The sequence below is a fragment of the Solanum verrucosum genome, unplaced genomic scaffold (assembly GCF_900185275.1).
Source record: "Solanum verrucosum unplaced genomic scaffold, falcon-dt-bn FXZP01000278.1, whole genome shotgun sequence".
NCBI classification, from domain to species: domain Eukaryota; kingdom Viridiplantae; phylum Streptophyta; class Magnoliopsida; order Solanales; family Solanaceae; genus Solanum; species Solanum verrucosum.
In genome coordinates, this window is record NW_026020332.1 from 3,741,640 (window position 1) to 3,758,967 (window position 17,328).

General features: G+C 31.1%; 5 protein-coding genes across 5 annotated transcripts; all 5 read left to right on the forward strand.

The window, feature by feature from the left end:
• Positions 1-3,107: 3,107 nt before the first annotated feature.
• Positions 3,108-4,249, forward strand: LOC125836245 (protein PHLOEM PROTEIN 2-LIKE A9-like). Its single transcript, XM_049515410.1, has 3 exons — positions 3,108-3,221; positions 3,356-3,432; positions 3,643-4,249. Exons 1-3 carry the CDS (start codon positions 3,165-3,167, stop codon positions 4,004-4,006), a joined length of 498 nt encoding a protein of 165 aa, XP_049371367.1. The 5' UTR covers positions 3,108-3,164; the 3' UTR covers positions 4,007-4,249.
• A 3,893-nt stretch (positions 4,250-8,142) lies between these two features.
• Positions 8,143-8,916, forward strand: LOC125836248 (protein PHLOEM PROTEIN 2-LIKE A9-like). Its single transcript, XM_049515412.1, has 3 exons — positions 8,143-8,260; positions 8,363-8,439; positions 8,556-8,916. The coding sequence occupies exons 1-3, from the start codon at positions 8,204-8,206 to the stop codon at positions 8,914-8,916; spliced, it is 495 nt and encodes a 164-aa protein (XP_049371369.1). The 5' UTR covers positions 8,143-8,203.
• Positions 8,917-10,917: 2,001 nt separating this feature from the next.
• Positions 10,918-12,909, forward strand: LOC125836407 (uncharacterized). The gene has a single exon (XM_049515577.1). The coding sequence runs from the start codon at positions 10,939-10,941 to the stop codon at positions 12,907-12,909; it is 1,971 nt and encodes a 656-aa protein (XP_049371534.1). The 5' UTR covers positions 10,918-10,938.
• Positions 12,910-13,684: 775 nt separating this feature from the next.
• LOC125836408 (protein PHLOEM PROTEIN 2-LIKE A1-like) lies at positions 13,685-14,818 on the forward strand. Its single transcript, XM_049515578.1, has 3 exons — positions 13,685-13,831; positions 13,930-14,048; positions 14,413-14,818. Exons 1-3 carry the CDS (start codon positions 13,685-13,687, stop codon positions 14,783-14,785), a joined length of 639 nt encoding a protein of 212 aa, XP_049371535.1. The 3' UTR covers positions 14,786-14,818.
• Positions 14,819-15,477: 659 nt separating this feature from the next.
• On the forward strand, positions 15,478-17,028 carry LOC125836113 (protein PHLOEM PROTEIN 2-LIKE A1-like). Its single transcript, XM_049515195.1, has 3 exons — positions 15,478-15,800; positions 16,010-16,128; positions 16,387-17,028. The coding sequence occupies exons 1-3, from the start codon at positions 15,516-15,518 to the stop codon at positions 16,772-16,774; spliced, it is 792 nt and encodes a 263-aa protein (XP_049371152.1). The 5' UTR covers positions 15,478-15,515; the 3' UTR covers positions 16,775-17,028.
• Positions 17,029-17,328: the final 300 nt, after the last annotated feature.

Below are 17,328 nucleotides of genomic sequence, written 5' to 3' on the forward strand. Positions count from 1 at the left end.
TATTATTCAGTGATTGCTCATTATCTCCAGATTATTTCTGAATGATAACAAAACAATATGCCATTTACTATTATGACATCATTCAGTAAGTGCTCATTTTTTCTTGATTATTTCTGAATGCTACCAAAACAATATGCCATATACTACTATGCTATCATTTAGTAATTGCTCATTTTCTCAACATTATTTCTGAATGATAATATAACAGTATGACATATACTACTATGGTATCTTTTGGTAATTGCTCATATTTTTTAGATTATTTTTGAATAATTTCCTAACTATACGGCCATATACTACTATGGCATCATTCAATAATTGCTCATTTTCTCCAGATTATTTCTGAATGATACCAGAACAGTATGCCATATACTATTACGACATCATTCAGTAATTGCTCTTTTTTTCTTGATTATTTCTTAATGATACTAGAACAATATGTCATATACTACTCTCATATCATTTAGTAATTGCTTGTTTTCTCCAGATTATTTCTGAATGATACAAAAACAACATGTCATATACTACTATCGTATCATTCAGTATTTCTGCAATTTTCCTCAATTGTTTCATCAATCTACAAAAAAGCAGCATGTCATATACAAGATTATGTATAGGCATTATACCTCTTTTTGTAAGATCTCGGAGTTCTATATTGAAAACCTTCATGAACTGAATGTCGTTTTACATCTTGAGCTAGAGTGATTTTGTTTTGGTAGAATTGATAAACTTGATTTGGTTCTTTCGAGAAGTCTACGATTATCTCTATGGAAGTCATTTCCTTAGTAATATTATTAGCAGGAAGAACAATTTCATTACATGTATTTTTTTCATAAATCAGTAGTTCTGTATTTTTTTGAGATATTTCTAGAGAATTGATCATTTTTTCCATTGTTTTGCAGGTGTCGGCAATGATTATCGGATAAGAAGCAATATCATGATTCTTCTTCTTCAAGTCAAGGTAAACTTTGATGGCCATATCACTAGATACTTTCAATTGCGGAAATCCTTCTGCAATTGAATAGCTTATGTCAATACTTCCATTGATTTTGAGATGATCTGCTATTTATTTTATAAAATCTTTGAAATTTGTAGTGTTTTCTACGAGCAGTACATCAACTTTATTCTGTGAATGCCAAATTCCATCATGCTGTAAAAGAATGGATATTTGCTCCATCCTCGAAATTGAGTGTTGATTTGAATTGGAAGAAGGAGAATCGTCGATGATGAAAGAAGGAGAAATGAGGGAAGAATGAGAATTGCGGATAAAGATGGAAGGAGAATTGCGGTAGAACAGAGAATTGATCAAAATTGAGTTTTCTGATTTGTTGAAGTGGCGGAAATTGCTGTTTTGAAAGTTTATTGTTAGGGCTTTTTAGTTTGTTATAGCCAATTGTTTGAGGGGATATAGAATGTAATTATTTAGGGGGCTATGAAAGTAATGGGCTATAAGCTTGTAACTATTTTCATTCTAAGGGCTATTTGCTTAGTATTCCCTAGAATTAAGACATGATATTTTATTCCATTTGCGGATAAATGCATGTCTCTTATGCATGATAAGCGTTATTGGAAATGATATTCTATGCAAAATGCATATCTCTATCTTCATGCATTCAATTTTGACAACTCACTATAGTGAGGAGTATATTCTCAACTTTTTTTGTTGTTGGTTCGATCATTTTCCGTGTTCGAAATAATTGGTCTGATTTATATAGGCAGAGACAATTTTAATTTTATAAATTTTAAGATTTTAAAATGACGACTTTCTATTAAATATAATTAAGTTTTAAACTTAATATATATTTAATAATTATTTTAAATACGAATATGTTGATTGAATAAAAACTATTGAATTTAATCGACCATGATCACTAATTCCGCGAGTGACACTCGTGATTTATTCGCACTAAGTAAGCCCATAAGGAATAAAACGTTTCCTTAAAAAAAAAACTTGTAGAAAAATGTTGCCAACCAAACAACATAATTTTTTTTTTATCCCATCACTATTTCCTTATCCTATCACTATTATTTCTAATCCCTCACACCAAACAAGCCCTTAGTACTTCCTCTATCCCTAATTACTTATTCACGTTTCCTTTTTAGTTGTCCCTAATTACTTGTTTATTTTGACAAATCAAGAAAGAACAAATTTTTTTTTACCTATTATACCCTTAATTAATTACTTTGAAAAAAAAGTATAACTTCTTGAAGATCTTACATTTTTAATTCATCAACTTCATAATTAATAGGGGTAAAATGATAAACTCACTATGTCAATTATTATTTTTTTAATAGATGTGTCAATTTAAAAGTGGACAAGTAATTAGGGACATAATATAATAAGTAGAAAAGTCAATTTAAACTATAACTTTGCAAAAAAAATATTCTGAAACTTGTGGCTTTAATTAGCTCGAGGTAATTTGGGCCGACTAGAATCAAGTGATAGTTCATTTTTTTTTTAAAAAGGCAATGAAGAAAACGTCTAAAAGTGGAATATGTGAACTAATAATATTCACCGTGTGAGAATAATACAATGTCAATTTTTTTGTGGGTAATATATTATATTATTCAACCTTAATCAACTTGGGCTCAATCTCTATCCTCATGCATTCAATTTTGACAACTCACTATAGTGAGGAGTATACTCTCAACTTTTTTTGTTGTCGGTTCGGTCATTTTTCGTGTTCAAAATAATTGCTCTGATTTATATAGGCAGAGTCATAATTTTAATTTTATAAATTTTAAAATTTTAAAATACGACTTTCTATTAAATATAATTAAGTTTTAAACTTAATATATATTTAGTAATTATTTTAAATAAGAATATATTGATTGAATGAAAACTATTGAATTTAATCGACCATGATCACTAATTCCGCGCGTGACACTCTTGATTTATTCGCACTAAGTAAGCCCATAAGGAATAAAACGTTTCCTTCAAAAAAAACTTGTAGAAAAATGCATGCCAACGTATATTAGAATATAAGACATGATATTTTATTCCATTGGATTGGTTGATAATCTATGCTAAATGCCTGTCTCTTATTACGTGTGATTTGATTCCATTTCTATCTCTATATATGTATCTGATTTTTGTAGCCAAAATTATTATAAGGCACTCAAATCTCCACATTCTTTACAATTCAACTTATATAGCAAATTAAATGGCTTCAAAATCTCTTCACTATCAAGGCAATCAAACATTCTCTATAACAGAAAAGGTGCAGGACATTTCATACAACAGTTTCTTCTTATATTGCAATTCTTGTTTCTCTTATTACTTATGCTTAATCAATCAATCCATCGAGTTTATGTTATGTTATTTATTTAATAGTGTTATTTTTGTTGCTTGCAGGGTTATATAATTTATCCGAAATCTCTTAATATTGTTTGGGGAAATGATAAGCGTTATTGGAAGTTACCCAAATACGAGTAAGAATACTATTTTTTTAATTTTATTTTTACCAACTATATTTTGATTTCATATAGAAGTTGAACATAAAATTTTCTAAAAGGACTACATTTTGCATAATGAAAAGACAATATAGGACTACATAAATCATCTTGGGATCAATTTAATTATACTGATCTCTTGTTGTTTTTAGCATGCTGACGTTTTTATTAAATATTTTTGAATTACAGAAAGGATGATGCAGAACTTATGCAAGTAAATTGGTTGGAGGTAACTGGTTGCATCGATAATTTTAATATAACGAAGAAAACTTCATACAACATTGGATTTACAATGTCATTGATGACTGATGCGTTCGGTTGGAGCGATTCGCCAGTTTATCTTATGGCTAAATGGGGAGATAATAATACTCAATGGAGAAAGATCAATTTGACTACTGAGACTAATGGCAAAAAGATGATATCAAAAACTATTACGATAACAAAAGGAAACGGAAACAACACTGATAAGATTTATTTGGGATTGTATGAAATTTGGAATAAAAAATGGAAAGGAGGTCTCAAAATTCATTATGTAAATTTAATAGAGACCTAAAACTTAATTTAGCAGAGTGAAAGAATAGTGTTACAAAAAAGTTGTAAAAATAGAAATACATCAATTATTGTCATTCGTAAATCAGAGTTTAAAATAGGGGAAACTCAATTGTTAAGAGTCTTATTTTTATTCATTTATTTTAGAGTGGGTTATCTTAAATGAATTCGCGTTTGTAACTTTGTATTTGTATTGCTCAGATCATCATAAATGAAACTATGAAGAAAAAATTATTAATTTCCTAAACGGTAACAGTTTCACATAATATAGGACAATAGGAGGAGTATCCTGACAATTATGTTTAATTTATTTATGTTGATCGATTCATATAAAATTATTCTGATTCACCACAACTTGTTCACTGTTACCGAAAAATGACTCCCAATAATTTAGTTACTACATTGTGTTTTTATTTTCTACAAGTTGTGAATACTTTTTTTTGATCGAACGAACACATTTAGTTACTATATTATGTTTTTATTTTCTGCATATGAGAGGTGTCTTGACCCATGTAACTTATCACAATTATCTCTCGATCAATCACCGTCATTTAGTACTAGATATATTCTTCAAACTACTGTCTAGCTAGCAATTTCTCGTCGCTCATTATGACAACATCAAAACTTTGTTATCTCTAAACTATCTTTATAAGTGATCTCTCATATGCTTAAGAATGACATTGTTCAATAACAATCTAAATATGCATTTTTTTCTCTAGCAACTCATAATATCGATGACAATTCTATTCGATCAACAAAAATAAGCACATACATATATAGTCAACAAGTAGAAAAATCTAATGGCTCAATTATATAAATAAAATGAATTCATCCTATAAAAGGTTTCATCAAAATCCAAAATAGAAAATTGGCTATTCATAAAAATATATAAAAGTATAATAATAAAATTAATCCATAATTAAGACAAAAGAAGAAAAAAAAAAAACATTGCTGAACCTTTCAAGGTGGCTTCTAGCTCTCCCATGTCAAAAGTTATTTAAGAGTCGTGCAAAAAATGTGAATACATTAAGGTATATGAGATCAATAACATTTTAAAGTTCACTTATCCAAATCTAAGTGTACAAATTACAATATACTCCCTCTGTCCATAATTATTTGTCCACTTTTTCTTTTTTGGTTGTTCCTAATTACTCAACTATTTTGACAAATCAAGAAAATGACAAAAAAAAATTAATCTATTATATCCTCAATTAATTACTTTGAAAAAGATAGAACTTATTAAAAATCTTAAGTTTTTAATTCATCTACTTCATAATTAATAGAGGTAAAATAGTAATCTCACCATGTCATTAATTACTTTATTAATAGGTGTGTCAATTTAAAAGTGGACAGGTAATTAGGGATAGGAGAGTATTAATACTAGGCATAATTAAAAAAACAAAGGTAATATCTTAGTGATATTGAATGATATTATCTTTTACCAAAAAAAAGAAAGAATGTTATTATTACTCCATCTATTTTCATTTATTTGTTTTAATTTAATTATTCAGCTGTTTGGCATGCTGGTCTCCGGTTCTTAAACTTGAATACATAGCAACATTATTTTATTCCAGTGCTCATTTTGCTTCTATGTTTTTATATTATATATTTTCTTCAATATTTTTATACAATTAATTGTTTTTCTAAAAGTTTGAATTAAAGTTGACCTTCTGTTTAGCCATACATTTTGCAAAAAATATAGGTTTGAATGTACTTTTCTTAGATATGATTTGTGCTGCTAATTTCAAAGAATTATCAAAATTATTTAATTTGATTAATTTTTATATTTAAATATATAAATATTTAAAACTATGTTTTTTATTTTTATATAATTAATTATTTTTAAAAAAAGTTTGAATTAATGTTGAACTTGTGTTTAGCCATACATTTCACAAAAAAATATATAGTTTGAATGTACTTTTCTTAAATATGAGTTGTACAACTAATTTTTAAAAATCAGCAATATTATTTAATTTGATTAATTTTTAAATTCGAAATATACAGATTTAAAAATTATGTAAAAAAATGCAATAAGTCACAATAATTGACATGTTTAAAATATATTTTAAAAATATAAAATTAATATTGTTAGCTTGTACTACACACTACACAGTATAGACTATTAATAACTAATATAAAAGAAAGAAATAAACAAGCGCCAAACCGTCAGCAGTCAGCACAGCACGTCTTCTAATGTTGCCTGATTATTCCCCTTGGCTGCTTCAATGAGAATGTGAATCTATTTATAAAGTTTCAAGTTTGAAAACTTTTGCTTGGGTTCATTAATCTTAGCTTCATTTGTATTTTGTATTTATTTTATTTATTTTTATTCGTTCATTTTTCCATTTTATATATTATTTAAATTTGTGATTAATATGCCTATTTCGTCACAATTTTTATATTAATCGATGTATAATATTAAATTTTGAAAAATAAGTAACTAGTATTGAAGATAAAATATTTTTAAAAAAAAATTGATATACTAAAAGTGAAAGATAAAAATTTAATATAGTGAATAAATAAAAGTGAACGGAACAAATATTTAACACCTAGGAATTTCGACCCTTTTGGTCCAACTTTAGTGCTTTCACTTATTATTCTTTCTGTCGGCTTAAGCATAAACTGATTTGGCCTCCTTATCACCAAATATTTAGTGCTTAATGAATTTTAAAAAAACAACTATAATTAATATTAAAAATTCAATAAGATCTTAGTAACTTGTTGACTTTCCAAACTTTTATCATATTTGTGAAAATTCTATTTTCTATCTTGTAATCCCCCTCCTCCTTCCGGCCATTTTCCCTTCCCCCACCCCTAATGTACATGTTTCTTTTATTTATATATTTTTAAGAAAATAGAAAAAAAAGGAGTCAATTAGACTACAACTTTGCAATTTTTTTCTAGAACTCGCACGAGGTCTAGAAAGTGGAAGATGTGAACAAAAGCAATGAAAAAGATATATACGCCTATCGTTAACTTTTACTTGTCTACTATTAAATTCTCATTTTTTTTGTTATTTACATATGCAAGAAAAGACAAAAAAAAATTCTTTATTTTATCACCAATGTTAATTACTTATTCCTCAAATAAATTCCATCCAAAAATATACACTAATTAATAGGAGTATTATAGTAAAATACTTATATTATTAATCATTATTATTTCTTAAGGATATATAAAATTAATGAATAAAAATAAAGAAAAAATTACAAAAATTTCACCTTTTAGTTTACTTATCACCATTATCCCCTATAAGTTTTACAAATCTCCAAAATCCCTCATTTTCGCGCATCAGATTAGTGTATCTCGCGCATCAGACTAATGTATCTCGCGTATCAGATTAGTGTATCATGTATAAAATGTACATCAGATTAGTGTATCATGTATAAAATGTAATGTATCTTACTTAACAATTAATGTATCTCGCGCATCAGATTAAGATATCAACGCTTATATTATTGCATCCGTTTGAGGGATTTCTGTAATTATAAACTTTTGAAGGATAGATTGTAATTTTGCCTTAAAAGTATGTGATTTCTGTAATTTTCCCATAAATAAAAGTGAACGGAGAGAATAATATCGTAATCTACTAAACGTGTGAGAATATAATACAAAGTCATTTTGTAGTGGGTGTTTTATCCTATCTTTAGCAATTTGGCCTCAATCTTAAGTAGTACTACAAAACAAAGGACGGTTCTAGTTTAATGCGTTCAATTTTGACAACTTATGGTATATACTTTTAACTTCTTTTTTGCGTGCAATCATCTCTGGCGTTGTTAAGTTAATTACTCCGATTAGTTCAGATTTGCATTTAGTAAACCCTATAAGGGCTAACTACAACATTTTTTTTGAAAAAAAAATCACGGTGTATCTTATTTGAACGTCACTGTTCAACTTGTACTATTTTTTTCTTAAAATTATTTAATTTGCACCTAATTGTTTGACAAACATCAAATATGCGATATTTAAATTAAGTTTCATACGACTAAAGTCTGACATTTTTACTTTGGTCAGTAGTATGCTTAGCTAAATGCCTCTTTCATACGATGTAGTTGATTCCCATGCATGCATGGAATTAATTCCTATCTCTATATATATCTGATTATTAATTATATAGGGCAAATAGCATATATCACAAGGCATCACTCAAATCTCCACATTAATTCTTAGTAATTTTGAGTAATTCAACTTAATATAGCAAATGGCTTCAAAAGCTCTTCACTATCAAGGCAATCACACATTCTCTAAAACACAAAAGGTGCATGAAATTTCATGTATTTGATTTCTTCCAATATATATTAAGTTGTGCTCGAGTTTCTATTTTTTATTAATTGAATTATGTTGTTTTTGTTGCTTGTAGGGTTATATAGTTTATCCGAAAGCACTGAACATTGTTTGGGGAAATGATAAACGCTTTTGGAAGTTACCCAAATATGAGTAAGAACTAAAGGGTGCTAATTAATAAGTTATATAAATTAATTTAATTAGCTAACATATGCTATACTTTGTAATATCAACTAACATGTTGTTGTTAAATGTATTTTGAATTACAGAAAAGATGGTGCAGAACTTATACAAGTAAATTGGTTGGAGGTAACTGGCTGCATTGACAATATTAATATAGCGAAGAAAACGTCATACGACGTTGGATTTACAGTGTCACTGATGACTGATGCATTTGGTTGGAGCGATTCACCAGTTTATCTTATGGCTAAATGGGGAGATAATACTCAATGGAGAAAGGTCAATTTGACAAGTGAGATTAATGGCAAAAAGATGATATCAAAAACTATTATGATAACAAAAGGGAAGGGGAACAATGTTGATAAGATTTATTTTGGATTGTATGAAGTTTGGAACAAAAAGTGGAAAGGAGGTCTCAAAATTCATTCTGTAAACTTAACAGAAATCTAGAAGCTAATTTAGTTGAGTGAAAGAGCAGCAGCACTACAAGAAAGTTATAAGACAAAAATTATATTGAATAAATCGAATGTTGTCATTCCGTCAATCAGAGTTTAAAATAGGATAAGCTCAAGTTAAAAGTCTTATTTTTGTTCACTTTTTTTAGAGCGTGTTTTTCTTAAATAAAATTTGTGATGGTATATGTATTTGTATTGCTCACTTTACGAATGAAACTACGTTTGTTCTTTCATACTTTTTCAAGTTTGTCCTTTTTGTTAAAACTATATTACGCATATATATATATATATATATATATAAAGTTTAACTATAAGAAGTGAAAATACGCAAATTACCCTTGAACTTTTTCTGAAAAAGGCACTCACATATTTTAATTTTATCAGTGTTCTCTTGCGCGCTCTATTTTGTTTATGTAACTAATGCCATCCTAGAACATAAAAAAAAAAAATCATGTGTTGAAGTGCATTACATGCACCACAAATACCTTACGGAATAGATGCTGAAGAATAAGTAGAAACATTATTGATCATTCAGGGTAAGATGAGAAAATTAAGAATATTTTCCTTTCACTCTTTTTTATATTCGCTTCCTCTCATGGGTTTAATGTAAGAGTTAAATATTTGATTTTGATTATAATTCTTTAAGATAAAATTTATTCATTAGAAAACTACATGAAAGTATTACAAGACAACATAAATAATGATTAAAAATATTTTTAAAAAGTTGAGAAAATTATACTTAAAGAATACTTTCACGTAGGGGTGTCAAATGGGCGGATTGAATTAAAATTGGAGATATTAAAATGGGTTAAAATAGAAATTGGGTTGGGTCTTGACCCGCCCAAGTTTACTTTGGGCTCAAATGGGTTGGGTTCAAATGGGCTAAAAAAGGGGTTGGGTCTTGATCTCCCAATTTGACCCGATTAATCTCAATAATTTAAACATAGTGATATTTAACTTTTATAATCACAATTCGAATATCAGCTCAAGATTTTTTTTCCAAAAAAACTAACAAATGGATAGATAAACCTTAAAAGATGTTAAATAGATAATAATTCATACCTTTAATATATGAACATATCTTAGTAAAGAGTTTTTAAAACGGATTGAAATTAGAAATTGAATTGGACTCAATTAAGGATTCCCTTAAAATGGGTTAGGCTTGAGATTGGACCCAATTCAAATTATCTTGAGCCCAACCCTTAAAATTATGGGCGGGTTAGACGGGTTACCTATGTGAACTGTTTTGATTCGCCTCAAATTATTCATATCAGTAAGTGAAAAATGATTCCCCAAATTAGCCTTGTCACAGTGAGTGATCTCATTGAACCTTTTCAACTACGATAGCAACTGTTGTAGTGACAAAATTGACAGACACTAATTAACTAACATTATGGGAAATATCTATAATGTTCCTCACTAGAAACCAATGCCTTCATCCATGGTTGATTTACTTATAACTTTGTATATACACAATCACTTTTACTTATCACATTATGCTCATTAAAAAAATAATGATCGATATGACTATTTTACCATACTACCCCTATTAATTGATGTTTAGTTTAAATCAAAAAATAAGTAATTAATGTTAAGGACAAAACACTAGGAAAAAAAATAACTGTCTTTTCTTGATATTGATATGTTAAAACTGACAAACAAAAGAGTAGTGGACAAGTAAAAGTGATCGGAGAGAGTATCTGAATCTGTGCTATTCTTTTGCATATTCTTGTATTGAAGTTCATCAAAAAGGTTTAAAAGAAAGAGAGCAAGTTGGAGTAAACGATCCCATAATAATAGATAGAAGAAACACAAGAAAAGGATCATATTCAAGTAAGAGACACTTGACATAAGAGGAAGGTACATCCTTCAACATTCTTCACAAAATTTTAGGTCTTTCTTTATCATCTCCGATTACTCGATACATATAATTTTTACATGCAAAACACGATCGAGAATAAATATCATTTCATCAATTCTTCATTGATCAAATACTTGAAACATTTGCTAGGCAGGAATGATGTCTATAAATCATATCAAGGCTGCCTGGATTGCCTATAATGTGCAATCTTTTTGCATCCTAAGCCTCTTAATCCAAGCTCTATTGCTTCTTTTAGCACCATTCAGGAAGAGAACAGGCAGTAAAATCCTGATGGTGTTTGTTTGGTCAGCATACATGGCTGCTGATTGGGCCCCTGCTTTCATTCTCAATCTCATTGTAAATTACAGCAAAACAAGACATGACAAGACAGAACTTATGTCATTTTGGGCTTCTTGTATGTTGTTGCACTTAGGAGGTTCTGATCACGCGATAGCTTTTTCCCTCGAGGACAATGACCTGTGGTTTAGGTATGCTTTCACGTTTGTTTTCATGTTCCTGTCCTCTGCCTACGTGTTCTACTTATCGTTCTCCCAAGTAAACTATCTTTGGATCCCAAATGTCCTAGTGTTCTTGGCTGGGATCATCAAATGTTACGAGAGGGCACGTGCTAGGTTCATAGGGAGTATGGATAAGTCCATAACGTTGAGTAATCCTAAGTACGAAGATGTTGTGAAGAGGAAGTCGTCAGAAGAACCTCACAATTTCCGAGCAGGAGAGCCGGATGATGTGGAGGTTATACAACTTGCATATACAATATTCAGGGCCTATAAAGGTGTTCTGGTGGAGCACAAGTTCACTTTTGAGGAGTATGGTAGAATTCAACAACTCTTGCAAAACAGAACTGATCTGTTTGCTTTTAGAATCGCGCAGGCTGAACTCGAGATTCTACATGATGTTCTATACACTAAGGCCCAAATTTTCCATGAAAGTTTTGGGAACTCAGCTCGATCTGTCTATTGGGTTCTGCTTCCTGCAGCATTGGCCTCTTTCTCTTTGTTGGTGAGGAACAACAAGCAAAAGCAATTTGATCCGTTCGATGTAGGACTAACCTACAGCTTACTCATTGGAGGTATGGTTCTGGATGCCATTGCTTTTGTTGTCTTGCTTTATTCCTCAACTTTCACAATTGCCACAATGTCAAGGGCAACATCGAGGCCAATCACTTGGGTGGTCAAATTCCTCAAAGCTTTAAAGTGGCCACGGCCACGTGCTCTATGGTGTTGGAGACCATCTCTCCAACAATTCAACCTCATAACCTATGGTTTAAATCGACCTCCAAAAGCATGGGAATGCATAATTGATTCCCTACACCTTACAAATTATCTGGATGAGATGATATATGTGAAAAACAAGAGTCTTTCTCCTATATTGGAAGCTGAAATTCTAAGACAAGTAGAAATACGTCTAAATAGGCATGATTGGGATTGTAACTTGTATGCGTCTACATTCACTAAATGCACCAGCAAGTTCCCTGTGTCAAAGGATCTTGACAAGAACGAGTTCCTCATAGTATGGCACATTGTGACAGAGATTTTCTATAATGTTGTCGATGTACCTGAGGAAAATATTGGATCTGATTCAAGAGAGTTGAACAAGTTTAGAGAATGTTCAAAGTCTCTATCAGACTACATGGTTTACATTCTTATTTTTCGCCCTTTCTTCATGCCTGTTCCTAACAAGAAGAAGATAGAAGAGACCAACAACAAGATAAAAGAATTGCTTCATGAAAAGAAAAATTCAAGCCAACAAGAAGCTTGCCAAGAGATCATGAAAAAAGCTGCTGAGGGGAGAATTCCTCAGGAATCGTTCTTGTATGAAGCTTTTAAGGCTGTCAACTATTTGCAAACTGAATCTCCTTGGTGTCAAGACACAGTTAAATGTTGGGAGATTATTCATAAAACTTGGATCGCGATATTATTTGATACTGCCAAATGCTCTGCACCGCGTGCTCATGCACAATATCTTGTGAGAGGTGGTGAAATTTTATCCTTAATCTGGTTGTTGGGTGCTAACTGTGGATCCATGGCTCAGTTTTCATTTTTTGAAGATTCTGATGAGGAAAACCAAGCTAGTAATATGGCTAGGCTCGGATCGATATATTACTAAAGTTTAGGAATGTAACATATCATGTGAAGAAGAACATCGTACCAGTTGGTCTTAGGATATGGTATCTTTTGTAGTATTGAAACTTTGTTGTTGTTATGAATAAATTGAGCTAATGGATGTTCATTGAGTACTTTTACATATTATTTATACCATGAACCATGTAATTTTACATGGGCGATGCACTTGATTCTTGTGAATTCTGGGGGAATTTTGTGTCATATAGAGTATATATCCTTGTGTTAAAAGCTTACCCACACCTAGTGTTTATTACACCAAACCATACTAATTTACACGGTCAAGTCATATATTAAGGTGATAATATGTATAATCAGTCAAGTTTTTACTGTATTCCTACCCTACGAGAAACATATTGAATGAAATTATCTAATAGTAACAATCTCCACACTTCTTTTTTCCATCTAAGCATCTCTAATTTTTCTTGTTTTACAAGCTACTAGTATGAGTCTCTAGTCAACTTCAAGTAGAGGTTCATGTTACTCGATAACATGTTATCAATACGAGTCTCTACTCAACTTCAAATAGAGATTTATATTTTTTTGGTGACTTTTGTATTATAGAAGATGTTAGCAATAGGATCTTCCACACCACAGATGGGAGGTTCTTAAGCCAAAAACAGACCCAAGAATATATGCTTTCTTTTAAAAATTCTAACTTGGTTGCCACTCAGAGCATCAGCATATATCTGGTTTTAAGATAGATTACTTGACTTTGAGAATTTTCTTTGCAAAAAATATCATCATTTGTAAGCTTCTACATGAATTGTCCAATACTTCCAAAAAGAGCAAAGCCGAAGAACAACAGCAGCAGCAGCAACAATATTAGTCGTCTTCCGCGTAAATTGGAAGAAATCTTACAATATGCAGAGCCTGATGTGGAAGTACTTTTGGATGGACAAATCAGGGTATATGTATATCCCCAATTACAAAACTATCCATGTTTTATACTGTATATATATACGCATGTTCGTCTATATTAATTGATGTATTATATATGCTACAGTATTGGATTGATACAAGGACAAAGGCAAGATGCTTCTTCTTGTATGCCAAAAATCTACATGTCCTATGGTCAGAAGAAAGCAGCAAGTGGAGTCTGCCCCAATATAAAGAGCATCCAAGGTAATTTAATCTGCATTATGAGATATATCTCTTACCTTTTAGTAGACTTTCATCAATTTCCAATGTCTTCTTGAGTACAAATGAGCAGTTGAAGGATCTCCCTGAGAAGGGCTTTATTAGGCCAAGCCTTCTCACCATGAGGCGCACCTGTTTTGTATGTCGGAAAGAAGGATAGGTCGCTAAGGATGTGTGTAGGATAATGTATGAAGAAAAAAAAATATTGGTGACATGTTTAGGAAGTATTAATCAATCCTCTGCATTCCCACTAAAGCACTTAAAGGGGCATTTCTACACTAAGATATAGAATGTTAAAACCACACATAGACACACTAATGCACTTATTTTCAATTGATTATGTGTGCAGTGATCAACCTGTTCAAGTTTACGAAATGGAAACAGTTCTATCACTAGCTGTTGGTGGAAGTTTTGATGCAGAAAAGCTTTCAAGGGGAGTAGCGTACAAGGTTTCACTTGTGGTGTTATTGAAGAAATTTCTTTCAGGATGGGAATCTCCACTGCAAACAATACTTGTTAAGCCTGATGGTACCAAAGAACATCAAAGTATTGAAGATCTTATGGAAAAACCAAAAAGAGAATGGATAAAAATTCAACTAGGGACTTTCATCATTCCACAAGAAATGGAAAGTATCACAAATTTGGAATTCTATGTGCATGAAAGGAAAGGTAGAAAACTTAAGATGGGACTGGTTATTAAAGGTGTTGAAGTTTCTGTCTAAATTCTTCTACTAAATATTATGAGTAACAAAATAAAACTTACAATAATAGAGATGTCATATTCCTCAAACAGCATTTCAATACCATTAGGGTGTTCGCTGCCAAAAGTGCAAAAAAGTTCTATGCACTGACCATGTAAAAATAGTTACATAATCAGGTCACATTTATAGGGTAATAGTATTGACTGACGATCTAGAAAAAAAAAACATGTTAAGTTACACCAATGATCGTAAACTATCATTTCAATAAGTATGGTGTTGTTGACAAATGCCAAACAATGCAAAAACCCATAGTGAACCCCATTTTTCTCTACTACTTAAATGATTTCACTTGGGTTCTTGCCAAGTATTAATCCATGATCCTCTTGTAACTGATTGAATTTCCATATCGTTAATTTAATTCATCGTAACAAGCATAATCAAGGATTCAAATCAGAGTGTCAATTTACACAAAGAAGAAGAAAAGATAAGTGACTTCACAAAGCAATTTCATCGACCATTGAAGGAATAATTCTTTTGTAGAAGAATAACTTGTACACAGGGTGAATTTGTCAAGGAAGAAGAGAATCAGATGCTTTAAGCTAAGATTTTGAGTCACTTATATAAAGAAAAAAAAAAAACAGCATAGCATCAAACTTTATGGCAAAATATCAAGTGGTCATCAAGCTTGCTTTTCTCCATATCTAGTTAATATAATATTAGACTTGGAGAAGATTGTTAATAATCTCTTAAGATGGGTGCAAAGCAATCAATTAAGAATCCAAAAAATAGAGAGCGAACGTCTGTGAAGACAGAAGAACCAAGCAAGCTAAGACCAGAAAGAAGCAAAACTGATGTCAATTATAATGCAGAAACTACAAAAATAAGAGTCCAGCCTCCATATATAAGACCTCAGCTTCCATATTATCTGAATGACATCTTGAAAGAAGCAGACTCTCCGTTGGAGATTGATATATTGTCCACAGAGCGACTATATGAACAGCTATATAATGGAGTCCACCTCAAACAAAATAAGAAGGTAGAGCAACTTAAGTTTCCCTTCTTCTTCTCTGTGAACTTCTTTTTATCCTTATCTTATACAGAAGTATGTATGATCCTATTTCAAAATAGCTAAGCAGTTGTAATTATATACTCCGTTTTTATGATATTCTTCTAATAATTCTTCATTTATTTGAAGTTTACAGTGTTATGCAATCTTACAGATAATATTAGTGATATGATATGCAGAAGTACTGGATTGACAGAACGAATAACGCAAACTGCTTTATGTTATATGCAAAAGATCTCTCAATCACTTGGGGAGAAGACAATCGTTACTGGGATTGGGTAGATATAAAAGAGACAAGGTGACCAAATCAAAGATATATTGTCTGTTTCAATTTATGTGATTCTGTTTCCTTTTCGGCCTGCAAAAAAGAATAAAATTTTGGAAATAGTTTTAACTTAAACTTCATATTTTACCCATGATGATGAAGTTTTATACTCACACAACTGTTGGGACATGTTTGAAACTACAAGTTTTATAAGTTCTGGAGTCACACAAATATTATGACATGATAAGCTGCGAGAACCTAGCTAATGGTTTTGAATTTACCACTTTGCAGTGATGAAAAAATTTTAGCAGCAGAACTAAAAACTGTGTGTTGGCTGGAAGTTTGTGGGAGGTTTGATACAGAAGCACTTACGCCAGAAAAATTGTACGAGGTAGTGTTCGTGGTGAAGATAAAAGAAAATGCAGATGGACTGGAATCAATTACATTGAGGCTTATCATCCCAAATAAGTCAAGCAACGATGTTACAGTAAATCTGATGAATGTAACAGAAAGAGAAAAATGGATAGAAGTGCCAGTAGGTGAGTTCTTCACGATCAGTGAGATTAAGAGGAAGAAGAAGAGGGAGGAGATTGAAATTTTTCTATATGAAACCGAGAAACTGAATTGTAAACATGGTTTAGTCATCAAAGGTATTGTTATTTGTCCCAAAGTGTCCTGAGATTTTCCGTCTGGGTGATTTACAAGAATGACTTTAGAGGTGGATGATCTTGAACTTATAATCTTGCTTGCCCCATTAACAGAACATCAAGTTTCGACTTTTGGCCTTGAAGGTTTACCCATGTGGCAAAAGTTCAAGACCAGCTATTTCCAAGGTCATTAGGTGTTAATTTCCTAAAGAATAAGAAGCTTATGTAATTTATTTTGGAGATATAAGTTTGTTCAGTTCGAAATTCAGTGACTAATGACCTGCCACTCTATCCTTTTCCACTAACTACCACCAAGTTTTGTTTTGCGGCAACATTTAATTGTAATCCATAATGTGCGTCTAACTCACACATCAAATGTTGCAGTCTTAGTATTCACCAAAGCCCCTGGGCTTGACCTCCTATGTACTCTTCACTGAAAAAAAATCTCAAAGTCTCTCCTCAATGCTTGAATCTTTACTGGAATGACTTAACTAAAGGATAATTATCTCCTTTGAGGATTTGAAGGTTTGTTGGACACTCTTTTAACTTGTAAACCAAATGCATGCCACAGCGTAAAGCCCAGAAA